The following is a 26,705-nucleotide window of genomic DNA, read 5'->3' on the forward strand; positions in this document are numbered from 1 at the left end:
ATGACGAGTCCACACAGAGCAGCCACAGTAGTGGCTGTAGTGTTTTGTCATGTGTGTGTGTGTTTGGGGTGGGGAGGGCAATATTTAAACTCATGTATGATAAGAGTGCATTAATCAACAATTAATGGACAACTTCGACAATCTAGGGTAAAACTCGAATCTAGGGTAAAATTGACAAAAATCTAGGGTAAGATTCAGTGTTGCACTCCTTGGGAATTTTCACAAGATCTTGTGAATTTTGGTAAAACCTTGTGAACTTGTGAATTTTTTTGAGAAATTTGGAAATTTTGTGAATTTTGCTAATTTCCACAGTACAAATCAAACAATCAAGACAGTAACATACTTTTACATCTACCACTACTACAATTAGTAATAATTACATCTTAATATCATATTAGAAGTAATCTATATCAAAGCTGGCAGTGCACTTTCCAATGCTGGTGAAAGAGGAAGATCTACTGTAGATCAACTACAAGATCAGTGGAGGGACTTGCTATACACAAGATCAGCCTTAGAAAAAATTAGTAAGCAAACAAAAACATTAGTGATTTCCGAAAATCTCGAGTGGCAACACTGGTAAGATTTCATCAACTCGTGGAAGCCCTGACTGCTAGTCGCCTTGTCGCAGACCGCATTTGTCGGCATTCACCGTTCGGCACTCGACACTGCGACAGCAAGGTGTCTTCGTCTTGCCCCTCACGACTTCTCTTCAATGTTCCTTGTTTCTCGTGTACTAACTACTAACCCCAAACAGTGACACAGACAGTCACGACAGAACACTTGTTGCTGCTGCAGTGCCCAGTGCCCACGCTTCCATAGTTCCATTGCCGTTGCATAGCACTACGTCTGCCCTGTGGTAACCTGACAGGACAGCACCAGCGCACACCACCCCTGTGCCAGTGGTCGCCTCTACCAACACTATTTAGAAGGTTCGTAGAATCTGCATTTCTGCTCCAAATATTCTGCTTGGCACGCCATTACATGGAACAGATAGAAATGGACCGATAAGAGAACATTGGTTGACATTTTCCCGCAATTATTTTTTCTCATAAGGCATTTTTTTTCGGCACTCTCGTAAAGACCTGCTATTGTCATTCTTTTATGCAGTTATTCTATTACGGCAGTCGTCATTCTGTTACCGCTGTCGTCATTTTGTTCCAGCTATTGTCGCCGTTTTCCTGCTGTTGTCTTTTTTCCCTGATGTCATTTTTCCCTGCTGTTATCATTTTTTTCCTACAAATGTTATTCTTAAGGCAGATTTTAATCAACTGACATTTTTTTCTGCTATTGTTATTCATAGTTAATATTGTCAGCTTTTGGAAATGCCTGTTGGAATATATATATATATATATATATATATATATATATATATATATATATATATATATATATATATACATTTATTTATTTTTATTTATTTATTTATTTTTTTTTTTTGACCGAGAGGGAAGGGGAGACAGATGCAAGGCAGGGCACCAAAATCTCTGTTAAATTTATCTTCCAAACCTAATTTAATAACATATCCTAAGTCACTGCAACTTAACCAAAATTATTCACCTTCAGGTCAGTTTATTCGCCTTTATGTCAAATGTTCTTGTGATGTCCTTGGCCTGGGGGAACACATATCTATACCAGGCCAAAATCTCTCTTGATTCGGAAGGATAGTCAAAATTAATGCCTGTCATTTATCCGGTATGCGCACATTTTATTTACTTTTTGATACCTGGAAGCATTGATGACTGCCTGTGCACATTCCCAAGGTAAGAGCCACCAGTACATTGTGTGTTTAGTGTGCAAGATGACACATAGCCACACTGAAAGAAGTTTACCATACAGTTATCAGTGTTACTGTTCTCCTTACAGCCACCACAATGCCTATGCTGGAGATTGCTACTAATGTGCCCAAGGAGAAAGTAACGCCAGATGTGCTCACCACACTCAGCAAGATGGTTGCTGAGATGCTCGGCAAGTCAGAGAGTGTAAGACTGAGACCCTTACTGCAGTTGTGTATTAATCTTGTGAAAGTATAGCAATTTTTTTCCCAGTGTAATAAAAGAATTAAAGTGTGACTCCTTTCTTCGCTCTAAAGCACTTACGGTAGTAATTGTTTTTATCTACCCTGAGTGTCTTACAAATAAATCTTAATAATTTGGTTTAATATTAGGGTAAAATGTGCTTCAGCTTATCTTTCCCAGTTTAACAAAAGTGCCAAGTTACAGTACTATTTTAAAAGATATATGAAATTAGCTTTTCCAATCTAATAAGAGTTCATTTAAATTTTGACTATTAGAAGAAAGTGCCAAGTTATCTTCTATAGTCTATGAAAAACAGACTTTAATTCTAACCTACCACCAGAACAAAATCACCTCTGTGCTTATAAATAAAATATGCTGTTTATTTTAAAGTATTGCATGGTTCGCGTCGTCCCAGACCAGCTGATGACATTCGGCGGCACAACTGAGCCTTGTGCAGTGACCTTGTTCTGCTCCCTCGGCAAGATAGGAGTGGAAGAGAACAAGACTTATGCAGCTAAGCTCTTTCCCTACCTGGAGAAGACCCTCGGCATCCCCACTGACAGGTAGTGTGTGTGTGTGTGTGTGTGTGTGTGTGTGTGTGTGTGTGTGTGTGTGTGTGTGTGTGTGTGTGTGTATGCAGCTTGTGCACTATTGAGTTAAGATTGTTACTAGTTTGAAGATTAAAAGAAAGATGAAAAAGAACTTGTCCTCTCCTGAAGTGGTTGATTATTGAAATAGATGAAATCCCCACTGACAGGTGGAGTGTGTGTATGAACTTATGAAATGTGTCTACCCATGAGCAAGTGAAGATCCATACTGTTTGTCTACCTATCTATCTATCTATCTATCTATCTATCTATCTATCTATCTATCTATCTATATATATATATATATATATATATATATATATATATATACCATATATATATATTCACACACACACACACACACACACACACACACACACACACACACACACACACACACACACACACACACACACACACACACACACACACACACACACACACACAGGTTCGATTCCCCGGCCGGGTGGAGATATTTGGGTGTGTCTCCTTTCACGTGTAGCCCCTGTTCACCTAGCAGTGAGTAGGTACGGGATGTAAATCGAGGAGTTGTGACCTTGTTGTCCCGGTGTGTGGTGTGTGCCTGGTCTCAGGCCTATCCGAAGATCGGAAATAATGAGCTCTGAGCTCGTTCCGTAGGGTAACGTCTGGCTGTCTCGTCAGAGACTGCAGCAGATCAAACAGTGAAACACACACACACACACACACACACACACACACACACACACACACACACACACACACACACACACACACACACTTTATTATGTTTTTATTCAAGAGTGACTGACATACTACAACATAGAGAGGGATGGGTGGATGCTATTTACCTGGACTTGAGAAAGGCCTTTGATAAAATGTCACACAATAGACTGATGTGGAAACTAAAGAAGATTGGAGGAGTAAGTGATAAACTAGCAAAATGGATGGAAAATTACTTAGTGGGAAGAGAAATGCGAACAGTGGTGAAAGGAAAGAAGTCCGAGTGGAAAAAGGTAACCAGTGGAGTTCCACAAGGGTCAGTGCTTGGTCCCATCATGTTTTTGATTTATGTTAATGATATGCCAGTAGGAATTGACAGTTACATGAATATGTTCATGGACGATACTAAAATTATGAGGAGAGTAAAGAATGTGGAAGATTGTAACAAGTTACAGGAAGATCTTGATAAAATATATGAGTGGAGTAAAGAGTGGCAGATGGAATTTAATATAAACAAGAGCCATGTTATGAAAATGGGAAGAAGTAGATACAGACCAAACAGGGATTACAGGCTGGGTGATGAGAAAATTGAAGAGACCAATGAGGAGAAAGACTTAGGAGTAACCGTGCAAAACACTTTGTCACCGGAGAAACACATTAACAAGATATTTGGGAAAACATATAACATGCTTCAAAATATTGGTCTTGCATTCCACTACCTAGATGAAGGAATGATGAAGAAGATACTATGCACTTTAATAAGACCCCAGTTAGAATATGCAGCTTGTGTCTGGTCACCACACATGAAGAAAAATGTGAAGAAGGTGGAAAGGGTACAGAGGCTGGCAACAAGGATGGTACCAGGACTCAGGAGTTAGACTATGAGGAAAGACTGAGTAAACTGGGGCTGACCACATTAGAAGAGAGAAGAACAAGAGGAGACATGATAACTATGTATAAATTGGTGAACAAGATTGACATATTGGACAGAGAATTGATAAAGGTGACCACAAGTAATCATCTCCGAGGACATGGAAAAAAACTAATAAAAGACATCTGTTTAAATGACATGAGAAAGTACAGTTTCCCTCTTCGTAGTATTGATAAGTGGAATAAACTGAGCAGTGATGTCGTTGATGCGGTGTGTGTCAATCAGATGAAAGAGAGATATGACAGGAGTAGACAAGGAGACAGGACACAGAGCTTAGCTCGGGCCCTGTAATACACAAATAGGTAAATACAAACAGGTAAATACACACACACACTGCATAGTGTAGTAGTTAGCACACTTGGCTCACAACCGAGAAGGCCCAGGTTCGAGTCCCAGGCGTGGCAAGGCAAATGGGCGAGTGATGTAATTCAAGTGGTTATGGCCTCGCTTTCCCAGTGTGTGGAGTATGGTAAGGTTTCAGTCTTACCTAAAGATCAGTTTATGAGCTCAGAACTTGCTCTGTAATGGGGAAGGCTGGCTGGGTGACCAACAGGTGACTGTGAATATAAAATGAACACACACACACACACACACACACACACACACACACACACACACACACACACACACACACACATATCATTTATACTCTAGATAAACTGCTGCATCAGACACCAGCAACTATAAATGTAATGCAATTCGGTGAAATGATTCTTTTCAGAATGTTGTGCATTTATTTTTTGTTATTGATATTCTTAGTCATGCTACTTAGTTATTATTCATGCTGAGTGATTGCTAAGAATATGTGGTTTCTTTCCAGAATGTATATCAAGTTCAAGGACTTGAAAACTTCAGAGATTGGATACAAAGGAACAACGTTCCATGAAATTCTAGGCCGCTAATCTTGCATCATAGAGGAAAGGCAGATGGCAGCCAACTTATTGGCTTTCATTAGACTGTTTGTGATAAGGATATGAAATTCACAATTTTCAGGCTGCTAATACCTCTTAACATTCAACACAATTCATGATCAAGCCTTTTGTTTGATAAAAGTTTAGGATATAGCCTACATCTGTATCTGTTAAAGATATATATAATGCTGCTGGCAAACTAATGTGATGAATAACTATAATAATAATGAATGATATGAAGATAACCAGTACTTTCTTTGCCCACAATGTATATATGACTTAGCTCACATGAGGGACTGACCAAGTAAGTAAGAGAGAGAGAGAGAGAGAGAGAGAGAGAGAGAGAGAGAGAGAGAGAGAGAGGGGGGAATTTGACTATCAAGATACAACAATGTAAATTATAAAATCTGACCTTAATATCCATAGATTATCTAGTGATGAAGGCTTCATAATATTAGATAGATTCCTTCTTCACTACCAGCTTGTCTTGCTTCTGTGGCTTGAAGAACTGCAGACATAATAGGAAATGCTGCATTAGTTATTGTCTTAACCAGGGCTGGTCACCTTTCTTATAAACACAAAACATTTTATAAAGTGTTTGCAATGTTCAGGAGGGGTAAATGCACACATGTATAATCTATCCATCCATCTATCCATACTGTATATATCAGACAGTGTAGCCCAAACAAAGCACCACACACTCCTATGCACATCCTTCAAACTCTTAGCCACCGTTGGCCTCTACTAGAAAGGGAGTCTTGTGAGCCACCCTACTACACACAAGGAGCTCTGGCATAGCACATATCAAACATTAATATTGACTGGAATTGGGAGAACTTTATGAAATCTGTAGAATGGAAAGGAATAGACAGGGAAGAGGATGAACACTGGCTGAAATCTAGTGACATTAATATTGTGACTTTGTAGGAGTGTGGCATCAAGATGTTTAGCAACCGCAGGGAACGCAGAGGTGGCCTGGGTCTGCTGCTGCTGCTGGAACGCCTTATGTCTGTTGGCAATGTTGGCCCTGTCACTCTGCTCACTATTGCAGGCCAGGTCAGGTCATGTCTCCTACTGTGGGACTTTATTTTCTTGACTTTATTTCAGGAATTGAGTTCTTTTTCTATCACTTGTTTATTTCTTTATCCATCTGTATTTACCTTCATACTTTTATAGGATCAAATCAAGCCTGTAATGTCCCTTCTTTAATCCTTTCAGTACTAGGATGTGTTTCCATATTCATTCTGCTTACTATTTGGTGATTTTATACAACTTCAGAAACTTGTGTGGGGGATCCAAATAGTGAAGACTGTGGCTATTAATTTTCTCACCTCCATAGACCCTTACTAATGTTAATAAAATGGTCTAATTGTACACAAATCTCAAGATAAAAATGTGTCCTCATATTGAAGGGGTTAAATGTGGAAAATGAAATCGCTATCTATTTATCTCACTTAGATGACCAAGACAAAACTTTCCCAATACATACATAGCATTCACAGACAAAGGAAAATCTTTAAAATGTTAGTAATAAACTATTAGAAGACATATCAGTCCATCAGTGGAGTCATTTTCCCTAGTCACTTTTCTCCTGTGTGGGTTTATGAGTGAAGGAAATAAAGAACACATTAACTTCTTCCATCTCAGAGCCTGCTGTACATGGGGATCATCAACCCCCCCTGGCAGAGTTATGACGTGTGCCTGAGTGGTGAGTCAATCCTGCACTTCAAGAGTTACAGGCGCCTGCTGCTGTCTGCCATAGAACACTCTGATGACATCCATCTCTACCACAACATGGTCTCCTTCTTGTTCAAAGGGAGGACATTGGAGAGACTGTGAGTAAATGTATTGCATTTTGTGGCAATTTTAACTGTTTAACCTTTGGTTGATCTGTATCATATTTCTTTTATTCCTCTTTAAAACCTTCAGTGATAGTTTTAACTGTACAGAGTTGTTATATTTTTCTTTCTTTGTCAAGTTAACCCCATGTAGGATTGCCAGCTTAGTTTATAGACAGATAGATTTTCCTTTTATTCAGCACTCCATTGTGTCTTATTTTGGTATTTTCTGTCTCATTACATATTTTTTTCAGGTTTGGTTCGGTGAAATTCTTCATTCTCTTGGTGGTTTTCACGCTGGCAACGAGCTTGACGTATGTTGGACTGGCCTGGGCAGCCACTGAATATTTTAAATCTTATTCCTACATGAAGAAATGTGCTGTTGGGTTTTCAGGTGAGGGAACTGTAGAGAAGCCGGTGATGTGTCAGAATGTTGAGGGATGTAAATACTGGCCCTTCACAACACACAGCTTAGGTACTAGTGTACTTTTTTGTGGGGGCTCCAAGTGTGGGATTGTTGGCCTGGTATAAAGATTAGTAGATTGTTTTTTCTTGTCTGCAGGTCTTTTCAGCATATCATTAGAATAGATTCCACACAGTAACAGGTCTTATTCCTTGTGATTTATTGATTTAGATACACACACACACACACACACACACACACACACACACACACACACACACACACACACACACACACACACACACACACTGACCTCTTGTATTGTTCCCTGGTGCAGGTGTCATCTTTGCCCTGAAGGTGCTGACCACACACTATGAGAGGAGTTACTACAGCCAGGTGATGTGGTTCACAGTGCCCTCCAAGTATGCAGTGTGGGCTGAGCTGCTTATCATTCACATCCTGGTCCCTCGTGCCTCTTTCATAGGACACTTAGCAGGTTAGACTCTCCTTTGTCTCCTCTCTTCACCAGTACCCTATAAAGAGCTGAGAGTAAAGGAGTAATTTTTCACCAAGTTGGGTTTCCTCTTTTTCTCTTTACTAGCAGCTCTGAGAAAGGAAGCTGAGAGGGAGAGGTAGTCCAGGTAAGAAGTCAAATATTTTCTTATGTTACTTGAGATTGACTGGAAATGCCAAAGTTTTTTAGGTGAGAAAGTTTAGACGAGAGGACTTAAGATTGACAAGAAATGTAAAATCTCACTGAAAGTAAGAGATAAGTTTTAGTACAGGATTACAAACTTTGTTAATTTATTATATAACATTTTAATTCACTCACTAGTACTCCATTGATGACTTCTCCATGGCAGGAATACTCGTGGGTGTTGCATATGTGTATGGGCCCCTGAATGGTGTTGTTAATGCCATATACACCACAGTGGCTGGTCCCCCGAGGCCATCCTACACCTATGCCCATGGAATGACCAGAGGTAATAGACGTTGTTTATCTAACTCCCAACTCCTTTACCCCAAAAGTTGTCTGCCACCCCTTCTCACACTACCCATATATCACAGCATTGTACACTCACATGCTCTCAGAACCCCCAGTAGTCTTTCATGTAGGGCCCATGCATCAGAATATACACATGAATGATCATAGAAAACCTCGTTGATATCTGATATATAGATAATACATATGTATTTGTGAATCATGTTTTTACATCAAGGATTAGTATTGGATGTTTTTTCTTAGGAATGGGCATTGAATACAGATAGCTAGATGTATAGAGACTGTAGTAAAGTGCCTTTCCTTTTCTCACAGGCTATACCTATCGATAAATGGATGGGCACCTGACAGTGAACCATGGAGGACTGATTGCAAGTGATATATATATATTTTTTTTTTTTATACGTTGTGGGGTTTTCACTGGAATTTATGGGCTAAAGGGGATACCTTTTGGGGTACCTCCTATCTCAAAGCCCACCCGCTAGGAAACCGTTGCCCCGAGTAAGGAAGCCCAACCTACACTCGGACCGTTGACAGGATTCGAACCCGTGCGCTTGGAGACCCCTCGGACTCCAAAGCACGCATGGTTCCACTGTACCACGGCGGCACCATTTTGTTCTTATATTGTATGAATTTATCATTGAAAGGAGACACCATGTAATTTGTAGGGAATTAGTGTGCAAATGCAGTAGGTAATGATTTTGTATTCAAGTAGATATCATTCCTGTGATAATTACTGGAGAAGTTGATTAGTAACAGAGTTAAAGGGAGTGAATAGGGAGAAATATTGCTGGAATACCCCAAACTGGCTGTGAAAAAACCTGTTAGTATTTAATCCTGACATAGACTCACCATTTCTCTTCTCTTCAGACTTGTATAGTGAATGAGTGATGAATTAATGTGAAGAGAAAAAAATTGTTGGTGAATGAATGATGTAAGGTAGTGTTGAGAGAGAGAGAGAGAGAGAGAGAGAGAGAGAGAGAGAGAGAGAGAGAGAGAGAGAGAGAGAGAGAGAGAGAATGATTGGCAATTGACTGATGTGAGTTTGGAACAGAGGAACATTGATTAGTGAATGACTGATATGAGGTTATAATAAGAAACAATGATAAGTGAGTGATTGATGTGAAGTTGTAACCAAGAAAATGATTGGTGAATCAATGGTATGAGGTTGTACACCATTTAGAAAGAAGTAAACAACCTACCTAAAATGAATGAACTCGTATATGACTGCATAATACCTGCACATGCTTTTGAGACCACAGAGGTGTTCGTACTGAGGCTTGTTTTCTCACCTGTTTGCCTCTTCTCAGAGCATCTATGTTGCCTCAGGTAAGGAGCTGCCTTGCTAACCTGTACTGAAGAGTGCTGTTGCAGGAGAGCCTTCTGTCTTGCCTGTGTTGGTGTGAAATAAATAAGAACAATTTATACATGACTCTTTTATTCTAAATTGATCAACATTATCACAGACAGATGCCACAATACTATTTTGATGTAAAAAAAAAAAAAAAAAAAAGGGCCACACTATCGAATTCTACTTTACAATAGTCTCCTTCTTTGACGGGAATCACGGCTACATACTACTCACACACACCATGCAGTGCATTCTGGAGTGCTCTGTTCTGGCTGTGGTGTTGCTTCCTGACTCATGCTCAGCTGTTTACTAGTGTTCCCTTAATCACCATCATTGTGTTCACTGCTGTTAGTACATAGAAATTGGGAGCTTTTTAGACTTAAAAATGTGTACATAATTATGATTTCAACTGAGAAACCACATGTTAATACTAATAACAGCAAAGAACTTAATAGATATTTAAAAAATAGCTGCATTAAGACTAAACTCAGATGAGTTGAGTGGCACAAGAGGTGGACAAGGCAGAGCAACTCCACCATTGGTACACCTGCAATCGCATCTCTCACTTGTCACCCCTCTCTGATCCCTCCATACCCAGATCCTGCTTTTACTGGGACCACTCACTTATCAGTCACCCTTGTCTTATCTCTCTCTCTCTCTCTCTCTCTCTCTCTCTCTCACACACACACACACACACACACACACACACATGAATACAATGTTGGTCCCACCAAGCATGTTGAGCATCCCACGAAAGGAGACTCAGGTCACCAGTCTAGTCCCTTCTCATCATCACAAACTAAGCCGTCATAGAGTTATAAGCTTACTGGTCACATTTGCCGTATTGTTGTACAGCTTTATGAATATCACATCTCTGTTAGTTGCCTGTGTCACAATTATAAACATAATGAAAATTAGATCATCTTTACAAGCTCTGTATGTTATACTTATAAAGCTAGCAATCATTAGATCACCTCTGCAAGCTCTGTTTCCTAATTATACAATTATGTGATCCAACATTCAGCATACAATGAGACATATTGTTAACAGTATCCTAAAAGTAAATGTATCCATAATACTAAGAACCTCTTCTCATTATCCTATACAAAACACATTTTACTCGACATTAAAGAACTTTGTTACCCTTATACAACAAATGTGGAATACCTTTAAAAACATGGTTATGATTTAGAGTTGTGTATCCTCTTAACTAATTTCTTATTTTTCTATACATAACATACATGTGAGAACAATAAAAACGTACAATTTCAAGTTGTTTCTTCCCTTCTTTTCTATCTTGCACATCAATGGAGCTTGCTGTATTAGAATATATGTAACACAATGAACAAACACATCCTTGTCATATTAAGAGAGGAATGCTGGATGAAGGATCACATAGATAACCCAACCTAGGAACAAATAAGCCATCTTATACACGATGCTGAAACAAAGAATGGGGATGTAAATTGCACTAAAGGACTTCAATTCAAAGGAAGTGAGGAATTTCTACAGATCTGACGGGTCTTACTTCTCTGTACATGAGTCCCCAAAACGACAGATATCACACTCATCCACATTCCCAAACATATCAGCATCTAGTCTCTCCCAACTTTCAGCACGCTCTAGTGGAAGTTGTTGAGGTTCTCTTAGGTGTGAGATAGTTGACCTGCAATTCTGCACTATCAACTTAGACAAAACACTCGCGAGAAAGACACCAATCATGTGTGGCCTTTGAAAATAGTTATGACAAGACCTCAACAAATTTTCAGCAGACTCTAATGGAAGTTATTGAGAATCTCAGGAGTACTTGATTCTAGAAAGAGATTTACAAGAATTCTGCACTATCAATAGAAAAAAAATACTCATGAGAGCCTGACCAATCATCACTGGCCTTTGAGAATTGTCTTAACAAGAGCCCCAAAACAAAAAAATTCCAAGTCTATATGACAATACTATCCACACTGTGCTTGACAACCACACACAATCAATAGTACATACATAGCTACATCTATGAAAAATACAAAAGTTTTACAAAATATCACATCTCCATTGATAACTGCCATGAAATTCACCAATGATAAGCTTCAAGGATACAGGGATAGGAAGAGCAACGTGCCAGGGAATCATCTGAGGTGGTGTCCGTTGCACCGAGTACCTGCTTCAATACTGGCCAGAAACAATCCTCCCCAACACACAGCTGCTTCCCTCGCCTACTCTACTACATAGTACTGGTGGAAAACTGTGCCTCTTTAAAAATACAAGAGTAACTCAACCTGTTAATAGGAATTATTCTTTGGTACCTAAATGCACTGGGTTATTGTTACCTTACAAATACACAGACCGGCAAACCAAGCTCAAGCTGTTTCAAGATTGCTAAGCGAATGTGTCCACACACACTCGCGTGCACACACACACACACAAACACACATGTAAATATATCTGAGACAATACGATATTTTAAAAAGACGGGCACATTACAAGTCTGACTCAATGACACACACACAGACACACACACACAATGGAAGAGAGAGAAAAAAAAATAAAATAAATAAAATAAAAATAAAAATAAATAATAATGTTAAATTTTAAATCAGTTCACATTTGTAGTCCAGGAATCATATTTGACTGATCATGAGTAGAAAATGGAGCCATGAAACTTGCACCAAATGTCTGAATATTCAGGAAAATCTCTCAAAGCTTGGCACGGATATATAAAACCTTCATGCTAGGAATGTCCCAAGATCTATAGTCAGTTTACAATAGTAAACAAACACTAATAGAAACACCATGAAACAAATCTATCTTGAAATATATCTTACATTAAACCTTCACACACACACACACACACACACTATGCTAAATATCTCACCAGTCTCTCTCTCTCTCACACACACAAGTGCTCTGACAGACAAATTTCCTTAAATGAGACTGCTATCTGATAAAAATATTTCCTTTTCCTGTTCTACAATTTTGTTTGAAAAGTTGCACACTGTCCCATCCCACCCACCCACATACCATCTGTTGTCTTATTTTGAAAACTAAACAGGTGAGATACTCAGCAGTCTTCACAATACTCTCACATACAGATCTACTCCCTTCCAATGATACATAATAGTTATGTCCCATTAAGCCAGATAATGAAGGGAATTGTGACTGACACTTTCATCAACTCTCTTTCTCTCTCTCTCTCTCTCTCTTTCTGAGACTGATATTGGAATGACATGCAACAGGAATGTATGATTAAAAATATCTGCAATTGTGAATGTAATAGAGCCTGAAGAAGATGAGAAATGTTTTTCACACCTCCCATTGGTAACTAAACTGAATGGTAAAGGTCTCCTGGTTACTAAGATACATTTCTAGTCTCCTCTAATTATGAGCTACCTGTGCCTTACCTATCTATATACCTACACAAGATGGCTCAGACATAGCAAGGACCAAATACACACATTGATTTACCATGCCTCTTCATCGTGAAATTGTTTCCTATCTTGCACTGCGTTAATGTATGTTAGTCTGATATCATGTGGAAGGAAGGAAGGAATGGTTATCACTGAAGTGTACAATACTAGTGGACAAAATCTTACAGGTTTTACACACATGTTCTCAAGTTTGAGAGATTTTCCATTTCTTGAACTGAAAAGTGAAATAAAGATAAACTAAGCTGGTTAATAAGACACAAAGTTTTATCCCACTTTTCAAAAAATAGTATGCCAGAAATACTGGTGACATCTGTATTTGTATGAGAAAGTGTTATACTTTTTCAAGCTCCACCATGAGGTATTAAGGTTGCACCCATACCTAAATAAGAAGTTTAAAATATATTATTGTTCCCTTGGAGATGTTTTGCTGGAAAAGATGAAGAAACTGAACTTATGAAAGTATATTCCTACATTCTCATACTGCTTTAAACCACATCTTGTTTGTCACTTCACTTCATTGATTTGGCTTTCCTTTGTGACTAGAAACAGTTCATAATTAAACTTTATGGCACAGTAATGGGAAAGCTCTTCAATCCCAGCATATAACACACACACACACACACACACACACACACACACACACACACACACACACACAAACTTAGCACCATATTGTTCTATTCCCACATTTCTGACAATGAGCATAGGAGAAGCACAATAACTGATACAAGTCCAACAATAAACACACACACACACACACACACTGAATGAATGAACGTCTTGTACTAAAATATTTGGTAATTAGCTATGTAACTATAATGAGCCACTCTCTTCTCTCTTCTTTTTTCTTCCTCCCTCAAAGACCTGGAAAAATAATCCTCTATGATGACTCACCAATGCTACACTAGTTTTGGCCTGACGTCTGCTGCTGCTATCACTGTGGAGGCTTTCAATGGTTCCTGGTCCTGGCCATCTGTTGCTGCCTCTCTCACTGTCTCTTTCTCAGTCTGTGTCTTCTCCTCTGTCTCACTTGGACTGGCTGGTGTGGTGTTCCTTGTGTACTTCTCTATCACCTGTGACTCAATACAAAGAGAAGCCGTATCATACAAGCATCCAATATATGACACAAGGAAATCAGATCATGTCAAGAGTAGCGAACTCTCCAGCTGCCAGCTGTCCTCGCTTCCTGGCTCTCCCTTTGCGACTCTATTACTCAGCTGACATGAAGTGTATATGAAAATATAACCAAAACTAACCTAACCTAACCTAGTTTAAATTAGGTTAAAGTTAAGGTTAAGCTAATTTTGGTTATCATATTTTCATTCACACGTCATATCAGCTGAGTGGAAGAGGTGCAAAGGGGGAGCTGGGAAACTAGGGCAGCTGGAAGGTTCACTATTTTTGACATGATACAAATCAGGGACTATTTTTTTCATAAAAGTTAAAAAATCTGAGGGATGATAGACAGCTGGACAACTTTCCCAACACACCTCCTGGGGGATGCTGGTGAGGTCTGGGGGCAGTGGGGGAGGGAAGGGGTCGCGGTGGTTGATGCCGTAAGGACGCAGATGGTACAGCAGGTACTCCAGCTCATACATTTTGTTGGGTAGCACATAATGGAAGGAGATGGCCGTGTCTGAGCAGCATTCCAGACCCTGCCACGGTGATTTTTCTCATTAAAAACCAAAGAAATCCATAGATTTAAGAAAATAGGATAAATATACAATAAAAAATAAGGTAAACATGATTTTTTTTCACACAATAGCTGGCACACAACTTTGGAAGGGTGTTAATGTGTGAGTATTGGCAGGACTCAAGAAACACAGGTAGTGATAGCAGTAATAACAGCTACAATACTCACAACTTTGGAGGGGTAATAGATCCAATCCCAGTACCAGTTCTTGGGTCCAATGTGGCCTGGCACAAGGTGGTGTTCAGGAATGAATGGGAAGAACCGGCCGCGTCCCATGCTGTCCCTTGAATCCCCAGCCTGCACTCCGATGTTCTGCATGCACTTACCTGGAATTTTATAGTTGTTTTGCATATGATCCTTCAAATTTTTCATCAGTGAATGCACACTAAAAGATTGACAAACATGTAAAAATTGATGTTAGCCTAAGTATGTCCTCAGTGTCAACCTACCAATTTCTACATCCTCAGATCCTGCATGGTCTTGCCTGCACTTCTTGGGGTTGGGTATTCCTTGCTCCACAAACCTTCTGAGTGCTTCCCGACTCAACACATAACCAGCGCCTGCAGATGAGAGGAGCTCAGATCGGTGACAAGTGGCAGGAGTACTCTAGTGTTAACTCTCTCATTGCTACAGCCTTTCAAAATTAATAAGGTGTTATGATGGAAGACTGGATTATAATTTCAAGTGATAGAAATACATAACAGCGACAGGAGTGAAGGAGAAGTTTGAATGTTTCAGTGACAAGTGGTATGAGTACTGTAGTGTTAACTCTTTGACTGCTACAGCCTCTCAGACTTAAAGTAGTGTTGCTGTACATGATTAGAGAATAATTTGAAGTGATACAAAGAAATGACAGCAATAAGAGTGACCAAGAAGCTTAAAACTTGCAATGTATACTTTGCTTTTTGTCCCTTTTTTTGGTGAAGTTATGAAAGGTTGACAAATACTGGAATGACAGTAAAATCCAAAGGTTCAATTTAATATTCTTAACTTGTTGCTAGATCTTGGTGAGTGAAAGGAAGATCAATGTTTGTGTCACCTATCACTCTTGGTGTAAACTGTGAAGAAGCAATAAGTGGAACAAAGCCTGAGGATGAGTGAGTTAAGTGCTGGGGAAGTCACGTGGGTCATCCAAAAGTTCCCAAATTAATGACAAATACAGATCCTCATTTCTAAACATCTTGTGGTCTCATTATGAGTATTTTCAAAGACCATGGCAGTAATTGGTCAGGTTTTCATTAGGTGCATCCCTTTCCTAATGACAACACCACTCCTACTCCCAAACTCTCATTAGAATCACAGAAACACCTTGAAAACCTTGTTAATCCCCACGAAAGCCTTAAAAGATGATGAGAAGCCAAAACATTTGAGAATGCAGCTGGCTAGTAATTAACACAAGCACTAAAGGAAGAGTCCATTATCAAAGTTAGTATGACACCAGGTCACTCCACACCAAGACTCAGCCTATTGTCTAGTTAGCTGAAGCCTTCAAGTCCCCTCTATCAAAGTGTCACTCAAGGCACCACTAGCACACAAGCACTGGTACTGGGGACTACTGGACTACCCACCTCCTCTCATGTGTTCCTGTGGGGCATGAAGGAGTGCCACTAATATATCGGTGAACCTAGCATGGATGCCTTTGGGTTTAGGAATGCTAGAAGGGAGAAGAGACACTGTCGTAAAGATGTAGTGTGTGAGCAAAGTGTGTGTGTGTGTGTGTGTGTGTGTGTGTGTGTGTGTGTGTGTGTGTGTGTGTGTGTGTGTGTGTGTGTGTGTGTGTGTGTGTGTGTGTGTGTGTGTGTGTGTGTGTGTGTGTGTGTGTGTGTGTGTGTGTGTGTGTGTGTGTGTGTGTGTGTGTGTGTGTGTGTGTGTGTGTGTGTGTGTGTGTGTGTGTGTGTGTGTGTGTGTGTGTGTGTGTGTGTGTGTGTGTGTGTGTGTGTGTGTGTGTGTGTGTGTGTGTGTGTGTGTGTGTGTGTGTGTGTGTGTGTGTGTGTGTGTGTGTGTCTTGGATCTCTAGAGTCCTGTATTAGTCTCACTCACTCTCTCTTGCAGAGAGAGGAGAGAGTTGGAACAGTTCATAACTTTCTGTGTATTTAATCTGGTCTGCATGATCATTTAGGCTTATGTAATTAAAAAACTGTCTTTAACTAGCAGTCAAAGTGTTACATTTTGTTGAATGTTTGACAAATATATGCTATGTAAGATCACTTCGGATTACTTAACTGAATAACTGCCACTACCTACCAGTCAAAGTGTTGTAGTACAACTGGGACTCTGAATCTTTGACAAATGCCGCAAGACATCACTGAAATCCGGGAACACAGTTTACATGATATGATGCCAATGGTTTGGATTGCATGAGATGAGATAACAGAGAGGAGAGAGGAGGATTGTCTGGCATGTGGTGTACCGTACCTCCACTCATGTATCCTTGCTTCACGTACTTCTTGAAGCGACACCCGAACCACAGGGGATGGCTGGCGTCGTAGGGACTCAGCATGTAGCGCAGGTTCTCCACTATAACATACCTGCAACAATAATGTCTAGTAAGCCACTCCATCCTCTACCAGATTCCCTGCACTACCTCAACACCCACACCACCACTGCCACCACCACCTCCCTGTACTCACGTATCATCATCAGCCTTGAGGAACCAGTCAGCATCGTTGTAGTGGTTGGTGTACACATAAGAGAATGCAGCTTTGGTCTTCTCCCACAGGTGGTTCCTCCCTTCCCCTACATTGACGGCCACAGTTCCCAGCTCTTTATCTGCACAGAGAGGAGAGAATATTGTAATAACTCACTGCAGGAGATACAGAAGAGTGGTTTTTACTATTGTCTTTTTCCTTTTGTCATCACATTTCCCCTGAGTCAGGAACATGTCAAATGCAAGGGAAGATCATTCATTGCTGGAGAGACTAAATTACAGCAATCATCAGTCAAAAGTGAAAGAAATAGACTGTTGACAGCACAGATAGAATAAAAGAGCGAAAAAAAGGTGTTGCAGAGAGGACAGAATATAGAAAAGGATAAGTTACAGAGCTTATTAGTAAAGACAAAACAAGGATGAGAGAAAGGTAACAAACTCACCTTCCACACTGCTAATGAAGACTAGTTTATTGCAGCGTCTTGCCCAGGTGGCCTTGATGTGTCTGGCCTTCTTCTCATGATTCTTTGGGTTGGTCATCACCCAGCACAACACTCGTACCTTGGCCTTGAGCTGCTCCGCCTCAAGATCCTCTCCTGCACAAGTGGAGGTATCAATGCTTCAAATTGTCAGTCAAACTAGCCTTACACTCACAATATGCTGAGAATGATGACCCTTGTGAGTTTGTGAGGCTGTACTCAGGTTCTCCACACACCATTGGGTAAAAGTAACTACTCTGGTAATGGTAAGACTATCCAACAAACCATTATCTTAGCTTTCCACCTACAATATGCAAGAAATGATCACACCTGAGTTTGTGAAAATGTGCTACTATGTTCCACTTTCAATTGTTCTTAAGGGAATGAAAGAGATTATTACTCTTATCAAAACTATGGCTAAGGGTTTTACATTACTCAGCAGATCTTCACCATTACATTCACTATTAGGAATAAATTACCACCCCCTATTCTGTAAATATCTGATGCAATTTTCCACACACCACTTGGTAATGACTCCCAGGCTGCCAAATCAATAAATCTTATGCCTTAAAAAGAACACAAGATCAAGAAATAAGAGAGCTTAAGGAAAAAAAATAACTTCAGTACACAAGACAATAAAGAAACCAGAAAAAAGATAACAAAATAAAGAAACCAGAAAGTAAGAAAATAAATGAACATGGAAACAACATAAGAGAATAAAAGAAGCTGCAAGAAATTGTCCAACCCACACATGAAATCCCTGTAAATATGCAGCAACATAAAATAAGGTAAAAATAAATAAAAATAAATAAAAAATAAAGGAAATAAGAAGAGAACAAGAAGACAGAACACGGAAACAACATAAGAGAATAAGAGAAGGTGCAAAAAACTGTCCGACCCACACATGAAATCCCTGTAAGAATGCAGCACCATAAAGTAAGGAAACAGAAGAGAGTATGAAGATAAAGGGACACAAACAACATAAGAAAAAAGAAGGTGCAAGAAACCATCCGACCCACACAAAATCCCCATAAGAATGCAACTCCACATTCATTTACCTCACAAGCAACAGACACAAACCTGCATGGTGAGGCTCAGAGTGTGAATGCATGGCCACATTTCCCTCTGGCCCGGCAGCATTCTCCAGGTCTTCATGGGTGTGTGGGTGGCTGTAAATGCTTTGTGGTGGGCTGAGGAGAGACGCTGGTCAGTAACACTTCAAGAACAGCACAAGTTTAGTCTACATGTCCACTGTGAACTAATATCAATATCCCTGTGCAATACTGTGTACTACTGTGGAAGATATACAGAATACTACTGCACCATAAGTTTAATCTAGATGTCCCTGTGTGTTCATTAGTATACAGCAAAGTGAGACTATCTGGTGACAAGCAGTGAAAATAATGTATCCTTTGTTGGGGTAAGATAAACAAGATAGTAATCATACTACTTTTGATAGAGTCTGGCATAAAGCTTTGATTTCAAAACTGCCCTCCTACGGCTTCTATCCTTCTCTCTGCAACTTTATCTCAAGTTTCCTTTCTGACCGCTCTATTGCTGCTGTGGTAGACGGCTACTGTTCTTCTCCTAAACCTATTAATAGTGGTGTTCCTCAGGGTTCTGTCCTGTCACCCACACTCTTTCTATTATTCATTAATGACCTTCTTAACCAAACTTCTTGCCCTATCCACTCTTACGCTGATGATACCACCCTACATCTTTCCACGTTCTTTCAGAGACGTCCAACCCTTCAGGAAGTCAACAGATCACGCGGGGACGCCACGGAACGCCTGACTTCCGATCTTTCTAAGATTTCCGATTGGGGCAGAGAAAATCTAGTAGTTTTCAATGCCTCAAAACTCAATTCCTCCATCTATCAACTCGACACAACCTTCCAGACAACTATCCCTCTTCTTCAATGACACTCAACTGTCTCCTCTTCCACAATGAATATCCTCGGTCTGTCCTTTGCTCATAATCTTAACTGGAAACTTCACATCTCATCTCTTGCTAAAACAGCTTCTATGAAGTTAGGTGTTCTGAGGCGTCTCCGACAGTTTTTCTCGCCCTCCAACTGCTTACTCTGTATAAGGGCCTTATCCGTCCCTGTATGGAGTACTCTTCGCATGTTTGGGGGTTCCAGTCACACAGCTTTGCTTGATAGGGTGGAATCGAAAGCTCTTCGTCTCATCAACTCCCTCCTCTGACTAACTGTCTTCAGTCTCTTTCTCACCGCCGAAATGTTGCATCCCTTTCTATATTTTATCGCTATTTTCATGGTAACTGTTCTACTGATCTTGCTAACTGCATGCCTCCCCTCCTCCTGCGGCCACACTGCACAAGGCTTTCTTCTTCCTCTCATCCCTATTCTGTCCAACTTTCTAATGCAAGAGTTAGCCAGTGCTCTCAATCATTCATCCCTTTCACTGGTAAACTCTGGAACTCCCTCCCTGCATCTGTATTTCCGAATTCCTACAACTTGTCTTCTTATAAGAGGGAGGTATTGAGGCATTTGCTCCCCTAATTCTGGCTGACGGTTTTGGCACTTTTTGTACTCTTTGGAGAGCCAGTGCTCAAGTGGGCCTTTTTTTTAACTTTCTTTTTTTTTTTTGCCCTTGGCTGGCCCTCTTCCCTACGAAAGAAAAAAAAAAAAAAAAAAAAAATCCACCTGAATGCCTTTGGAAATTACTAAAAAAATGTGCAACTGAAATGTAATGAAACTAGGAATGAAGACAAACAGTTAGAAAAGTACATAAAAGAAGTACCTATGTATGGATGTGGTTTAAGAATACAAAGCTAGAAATGAAAGTAGAGATAGATCAGGATGTGACATCAGAGGATGTGATGTCTCAGAGAGAGTAGAGAAAATTGGTATGAAGAAGCAGAAATGTGACAAGGCTTATATCACAGCCTTTAAGAGGTTCTGGTGTGACTGAGCCAAGGATGTCAGGCCAGGAACCAGAATAAAGACAGAGAAAGTACCTAAGGAGGATGAGATGTCTGGGAGCACAGGATATGTTTGGTGCGAAGATGCAGGAAGGTGAATGAGCTTATCCCACTACCCTATGCACCTACTGATCTACTGTAATCTACTGTACACCATTCTACCTCCCAGGAAAAGCAGTCGTATAGAGAGAGAGAGAGAGAGAGAGAGAGAGAGAGAGAGAGAGAGAGAGAGAGAGAGAGAGAGAGAGAGAGAGAGAGAGAGAGAGAGAGAGAGAGAGAGAGAGAATATGCAAGAAACTAACTAGTACATGTGTGATAGAAGGAATGAAATGCCAGGTAAGAATATTTTATCCACGATTCCAAAAGTTGAAAGTCTTTAAAGGGATCATGTCATGTCACAAACAGAAAATTCTTCAAAAAGGTGGGAAAATTTACACTGGGGAAAAAATAAAGAATTGATAACATGACAGTGGATTTTTTGGATTTTGGATAAATGATTCTCAGCTGTAATAACTTTCACTGAACATGAGGTAAATCAATGAGTGGTATCAGCAACTAATGAAGTACACTGTAATTACTTAGGAATCATGCACTGACTACTGCTGTGTACACCATAACAAAGTATGGTGTACCACAACTCAACACTACTTTACAGCTACCATCACTGCAAGGAGCACAGCCAGAATGGAATGTCTAATCTGTCTTTTGGCTAACTCTATTGATCTATAAGGGAACTGGCAATCAAGTGGTCCTTTTTGCAAATTTTTTTTGTTGCCCTTGACCATATCCCCTCTTACATAAAAAAAAAAAAAAAAAAAAAAAAAACTAACACAGCCGTCAACACACATGGAGTAACACACACAAGACTCTCTTCTCCCACAGTCTGGCTTTGCTTCCTTGCCACCTCAGAGGAATGCAACACAAACACACCTTCACCTCATCCATATGTAAGCCAGTCAACATCATTTTAACCTCTTCAGTACTGGGACACATTTTTACCATGAGTTTTGTGTATGATTAGACCATTTTATTGACATTAGGAAGGGTCTATGGAGGTGAGAAGATTAGTGGCCACAATCTTCACTAATTTAATCCCTACACAAGTTTCTGAAGCTGTATAGAATCACCAAATGGTAAGCAGAATGAATATGAAAATGTGTCCTGGTACTGAAGGGATTTAAGACACAAAACACATCAAATTCTTTATTGGAGGCAATTCATATCCTCTTTTTTCTTTCAATACAAATGAGGCACTAACATAACAAAAGAAAGCAAAAAATAAATAAATAAAAGAAAGGGAAGCCTCATAAATGTACTTAAGGAGGAACAAAGGATATGATTGAGTGCGTCCTCTGAGGTGTTTGTCGTGGCATTACCTTGACCCGTTAGTACAAGTGTTTACCTAATGCCCTCTATATACCGAGGGTGGACTGTTACTGTGCTGTTTAGAAGATAGAAGGATAGGAAACCGCAGAACATTCCCGTCCCTAAGGTTAGAATGAAGCTCCGGCTTACAACCATGGTGGTTCCTGTAACGAGAACAGTGACTGTTGTAGAGGAGGTGAGGTGGTGAGGCCTTAGCTGGGCTCACCTCTAGCTGCCCTAACTACTACAGGATGGTAGGGTGGGGGAGCAGGGGGAGTTAGTGAGGTGCAAACTGTGGTGTCCTTGCTGAAACTGTCACTATTTGTTTACATTCATTGGGAATATGAAGACTTTTGAAGTAAAAATAGTCCAACTTTAGTTCAAATATACATAATTCTTGATATCTATATGCAAAACTGTGAGATCTGGGACACTGAAAGGTTCCATCACCTACTGTGCCTTCAAGCAAACTGTGAACACATGAAATAAAACACCGGCATGAAGAAATAGTTTATCTTTTCCATCCACTGTGTTTCTTCTCATTCCAGCCCAATGTGTTCTGCCACCAACACACCACATTCACACTCCAACAGAATGTGGTGGAAGGAGGAAACACTGATGGAAAGAAATACTTATGGTAATCCAGTTCCTTTTTATTCCATCACAGTGCTTCTTCTCACCAACACATCCCACTCATTCTTGCTAACATGAAACAGTAGCACCACTTCACCAAGCATGCTTCTCTCAATGCAATGGCTATTAACAAACTTCTATACTCATCACCACCTTCACCCCATCACCAGAAGCAAGACACTGCCCTTCCTCAACACCAAGTAGTAGTGAGTGATGACCCCACACACAACAGGAACTAGTGATGGAGGTGTTCCTGGAAGCAATGAGGTCACCAAGACAAGAGCACAGGTGGATATAGAGTTGTCAGCACAAAGATTCATCAGTTGACAGACAATGTCAACAAATCAAGATAGTTGTTTTTGGGACTTGCTTTTGAAGAGTTTCTTTGTGAATCTAGCATCTTCAATTGGCTTTTTTTTAATGATGTTATTTATTTATTTTTGTCAATCTTTGTTGCCCTCTGCATGAGCTCTTCTTATGAAATGAGTGATAAAATTACTCATTCATTTCAAAAGATATTCCAATTGGCTGCAATATTAGCATCTTTTGGTCCCACACAAGTAAACATTGTGCTTTCCTTCCTTCACCTGCACTGTGTTCTTCACCTCAGTCTTGCAAGGAACACCTCCACTACTAAAAGGTACACATGCAGTGCTGTCTAATACTAGTGTAGTGTTCCTTCAACACTACACACTAAGAAAACTGTCAAATCACTCATGCAGGAGAGGATACTTTTCTTTTCCTTTATTTCTTTTTTTGGTAAGTCATGTTTGCAGTTGTTTGTGTTCCTAAGAGAAAATGTATTAGTGTACTGATAATCTATGGACTGCAGTGTGTATCAATTATTATTGTACGGTTGCCATATAGCTATTAAATCTGAAAACTCTGGACATCTTCACTAACACCTGACATAATACTGGGAAACATGTAAATCAATTAAAAGAGTCTATTTATTTATCTTTGGTGAAGTAACAAGGTCACAAGGACACAAACAAGCAAACAATAATCCAAACTGATGCCTCTATCAATGCAGGTTAAAGAGAAAAGATTGCATGGCGGGCAAAGTGAGGACAGTCATGCCACGAAGGGGAGTCTCCCTCCCACACTCTAGAGCGAAACCAGAGCAAAGCTGCTGCCGTCCAGTAAACCCTTCCCCCTCCAACACTCTCTCTCACCATTGCAACTTAGAGAAATGTGCCATCCTTTTTATTTAAACAGTCAATGATGGAGGCTGAAATTCCGGACATTTGAGGAATTTGCAGAAATCCCCTCTGACGCTGATTTTAACATGTGAATTCCGGACATGTCTAGGAAAATTGGGAAGTATGACAACCCTATGTTATTGTTACCTCAGATAATGTTTCCTGAACTGTGATATTCATCTGGTTTTTTAATTTAATTTTATTTTATGTTGCTATTTGTACAGGTATTGCAGTGTGTCTTGATTCAATTGATATCTTGTTCCTGATGTTTCACAATGTGTGACGCTCAATGTGACTCATCCTTTCCTACACACACCACATGCATCCAACCAAAAAATGAAATAAAAATAAACAAACAAATAAAAGAATAAAAAAATGAGGAGGAAAAAGCTAATTAATAAAGCAGAACAAATGAGCATATTTAGACCAACACTGAGACGTTGCTGCAACTCACAACAGGTCAATAAACAGCTCAATAAATGAATACCACAATGAACACTGCAACACAAAAAAATAAGGAAGACAAACAAATGAATAATAAAACACACCTGATTTTTTACCCATAACTCCACACAATATCAAACAGAAATGGGAAAAAAAAGAAAAAGAAAAATGAAAAAGAAAAGACAAACAGATAAACACTATGAAAATTAATAAATAAATAAACAATACCAGATTATTCACTCAAATTTCCACATATTACAATAAAGTAAACAGACAACGGTACGAATACAGGCTGTCTGATATACCAATGTCACACACACTATTACTACACACAAGTACAAGTGGCAAAGGACTGTCTTGCCTTGGTGGCGGTGGCAGCGGTGGCAGCAATGGTGGACAGACGGAGGTGATACTTTTCTGCTCCCTCACTCCATTCCTCTCTTACAACACACTGCACTGCAAGCAAAGTGACAACTAAGGGCACTATTCTAATATAGATGTCCCTCCAGCTGTCTTTGTTTCCTGACTCCCTTTTTGCAGCTCTTTCACTGTGCTGATGGGATGTGCGAATGGAAATATGATAACCAAAACTAACCTAACTCTAACTCTAACCCCCTTCAATACAGGGATACATTTTTACCTTGAGATTTGTGTATGATACTAATGGCCACAGTCTTCACTATTTTAACACCCCACAAAAGTTTATGAAGCTGTATAAAATCACCAAATAATCACCAGAATTACTATGGAAATGCATCATGGTACTCAAGGGCTTAACCTAACATAGCTAGCATAACCTAACCACGCTATTGGTCAGAAGTGTTCTGAGGAAAGACATATCAGTGATTCGTGTCGCCTCAACTGGTTTATGTTAGCTAGATGAGGCTAGGTTAGTTCTGGTTATCATATTTTCATTCCCGCGTTCCGTCAGTTGAGTGGAAGAGCTGGGAAGGGGAAGCTGGGAAACGAGGACAACTGGAGGTACATTTATATTACTGAGTATTTAAAAAATCCAAGGACTCGACAGATTCACAAACATGTGGATGTATTACGAAGGTGTCATAGCTTCGCACAACACGAGAGGTCAGGACACACGCCTGTATTCAGAGATGTCTTCCCTTCTCACTAGTATGACAATTTTCCAAGGCCACAGAGATAACCAGCTGGGTTTTCAAGACAGTTTTTCCTTTTGATAAACTAGAAATCTTGCCAATCTATCACCAGAACCATAAAAATACTCTTAAAAACACAAGTCTCTTCAACTGCAGCCTTTGGAAAGTAGTGATGGTGAGAAAGCAAAGCGTTTCAGAAGACGTTACACAGGGCGACCATACTATACTTTAAACAAAACATCAGATCACAGGCCTGGATTCTGAAAGGTTTTGCTCTCTCGCCATCACTGCTTTCCAAAGGCTCTTGTTAAAGATACTCGTGTGTTTACGAGTATTTTTATGGTTCTAGTGATAGATTTGCAAGATTTCTAGTTAATCATAAGGAGAAACCGTCTTGAAAACTTGGGTAGTTATCTCTGTGGCCTTCAAAAATTATCGCGGTGAGAGGAAACCATTTCTGAATATGGGCTATAGTCACACACAGTTAAGCACTCTTCCTTAAACACGAGGTCAGGTCATAGAAACTGTACTAACCTTTAACTCTTGACCCTCACACTACACCAAATCATGCACAAACCTTCATAATTGAGAGCAAGACAAGAATAGTAGGCCATTTCTGAATACGGGCTATACACACAAACACACACGAGGTCAGGTCATAGAATCATATTAACCCTTGACTCTTGACCCTTCCATTAAATCAACTGACACACAAAGCCTTCGTAATTGGGTGCAAGACAGTAACAGTAAGACTAACAACAAATTCAACAATCACCAAGGTAAACAATACAGGAAAATAATGAATCTTTTAGTTTTTATATAACCACTCATTTCTTTCTCACCTCCTTTTATTCAATGCCATTTGGAGGCTTTCCACTCCTCCTGCCGTATTTTGTCCTCTCCGTAATGGTAGGCGCTTTATTTTCCTCCTTTCTTCTTCTAATTATTGAGTGAAATGCGCCACGTCTCCGCCTCTCCTCTCAGCTGACTCTCTCTCTCTCTCTCTCTCTTCTCTGTTTATCGA

At 39.9% G+C, this 26,705-nt stretch overlaps 3 protein-coding genes across 8 annotated transcripts; 2 read left to right on the forward strand and 1 right to left on the reverse strand.

Moving 5' to 3' along the window:
- Nucleotides 1-105: 105 nt before the first annotated feature.
- Nucleotides 106-9,814, forward strand: LOC123509988 (rhomboid-related protein 4-like). Its single transcript, XM_045264631.1, has 7 exons — nt 106-929; nt 6,074-6,202; nt 6,794-6,981; nt 7,239-7,378; nt 7,725-7,883; nt 8,251-8,370; nt 8,703-9,814. The coding sequence occupies exons 2-7, from the start codon at nt 6,089-6,091 to the stop codon at nt 8,717-8,719; spliced, it is 738 nt and encodes a 245-aa protein (XP_045120566.1). The 5' UTR covers nt 106-929; nt 6,074-6,088; the 3' UTR covers nt 8,720-9,814.
- Nucleotides 1,578-5,391, forward strand: LOC123509989 (macrophage migration inhibitory factor homolog). The gene is made up of 4 exons (XM_045264633.1): nt 1,578-1,760; nt 1,844-1,979; nt 2,406-2,578; nt 5,056-5,391. Exons 1-4 carry the CDS (start codon nt 1,675-1,677, stop codon nt 5,135-5,137), a joined length of 477 nt encoding a protein of 158 aa, XP_045120568.1. The 5' UTR covers nt 1,578-1,674; the 3' UTR covers nt 5,138-5,391.
- LOC123509986 (glycoprotein-N-acetylgalactosamine 3-beta-galactosyltransferase 1-like) lies at nt 7,722-26,705 on the reverse strand. Of its 6 annotated transcripts, XR_006676341.1 has the most exons (13): nt 26,524-26,704; nt 24,931-25,025; nt 22,328-22,454; nt 19,060-19,169; nt 17,944-18,096; nt 17,484-17,622; nt 17,269-17,381; nt 15,303-15,413; nt 15,022-15,179; nt 14,651-14,815; nt 14,055-14,233; nt 9,680-9,779; nt 7,722-8,347 (listed from the first exon to the last, which is right to left on the reverse strand). XR_006676341.1 is itself a non-coding variant. In XM_045264626.1 (12 exons), exons 3-11 carry the CDS (start codon nt 22,444-22,446, stop codon nt 14,060-14,062), a joined length of 1,242 nt encoding a protein of 413 aa, XP_045120561.1. In that variant the 5' UTR covers nt 22,447-22,454; nt 24,931-25,025; nt 26,524-26,704; the 3' UTR covers nt 9,809-10,083; nt 14,055-14,059. The 6 variants fall into 6 exon arrangements, 5 of the variants coding, with proteins under 5 accessions (XP_045120559.1, XP_045120561.1, XP_045120562.1 ...); XM_045264626.1 differs by lacking the exons at nt 7,722-8,347; nt 9,680-9,779 and adding an exon at nt 9,809-10,083; XM_045264624.1 differs by lacking the exon at nt 7,722-8,347 and having other exon boundaries at nt 9,339-14,233; nt 26,524-26,703.

The sequence above is a fragment of the Portunus trituberculatus genome, chromosome 28 (genome assembly GCF_017591435.1).
Source record: "Portunus trituberculatus isolate SZX2019 chromosome 28, ASM1759143v1, whole genome shotgun sequence".
NCBI lineage: Eukaryota > Metazoa > Arthropoda > Malacostraca > Decapoda > Portunidae > Portunus > Portunus trituberculatus.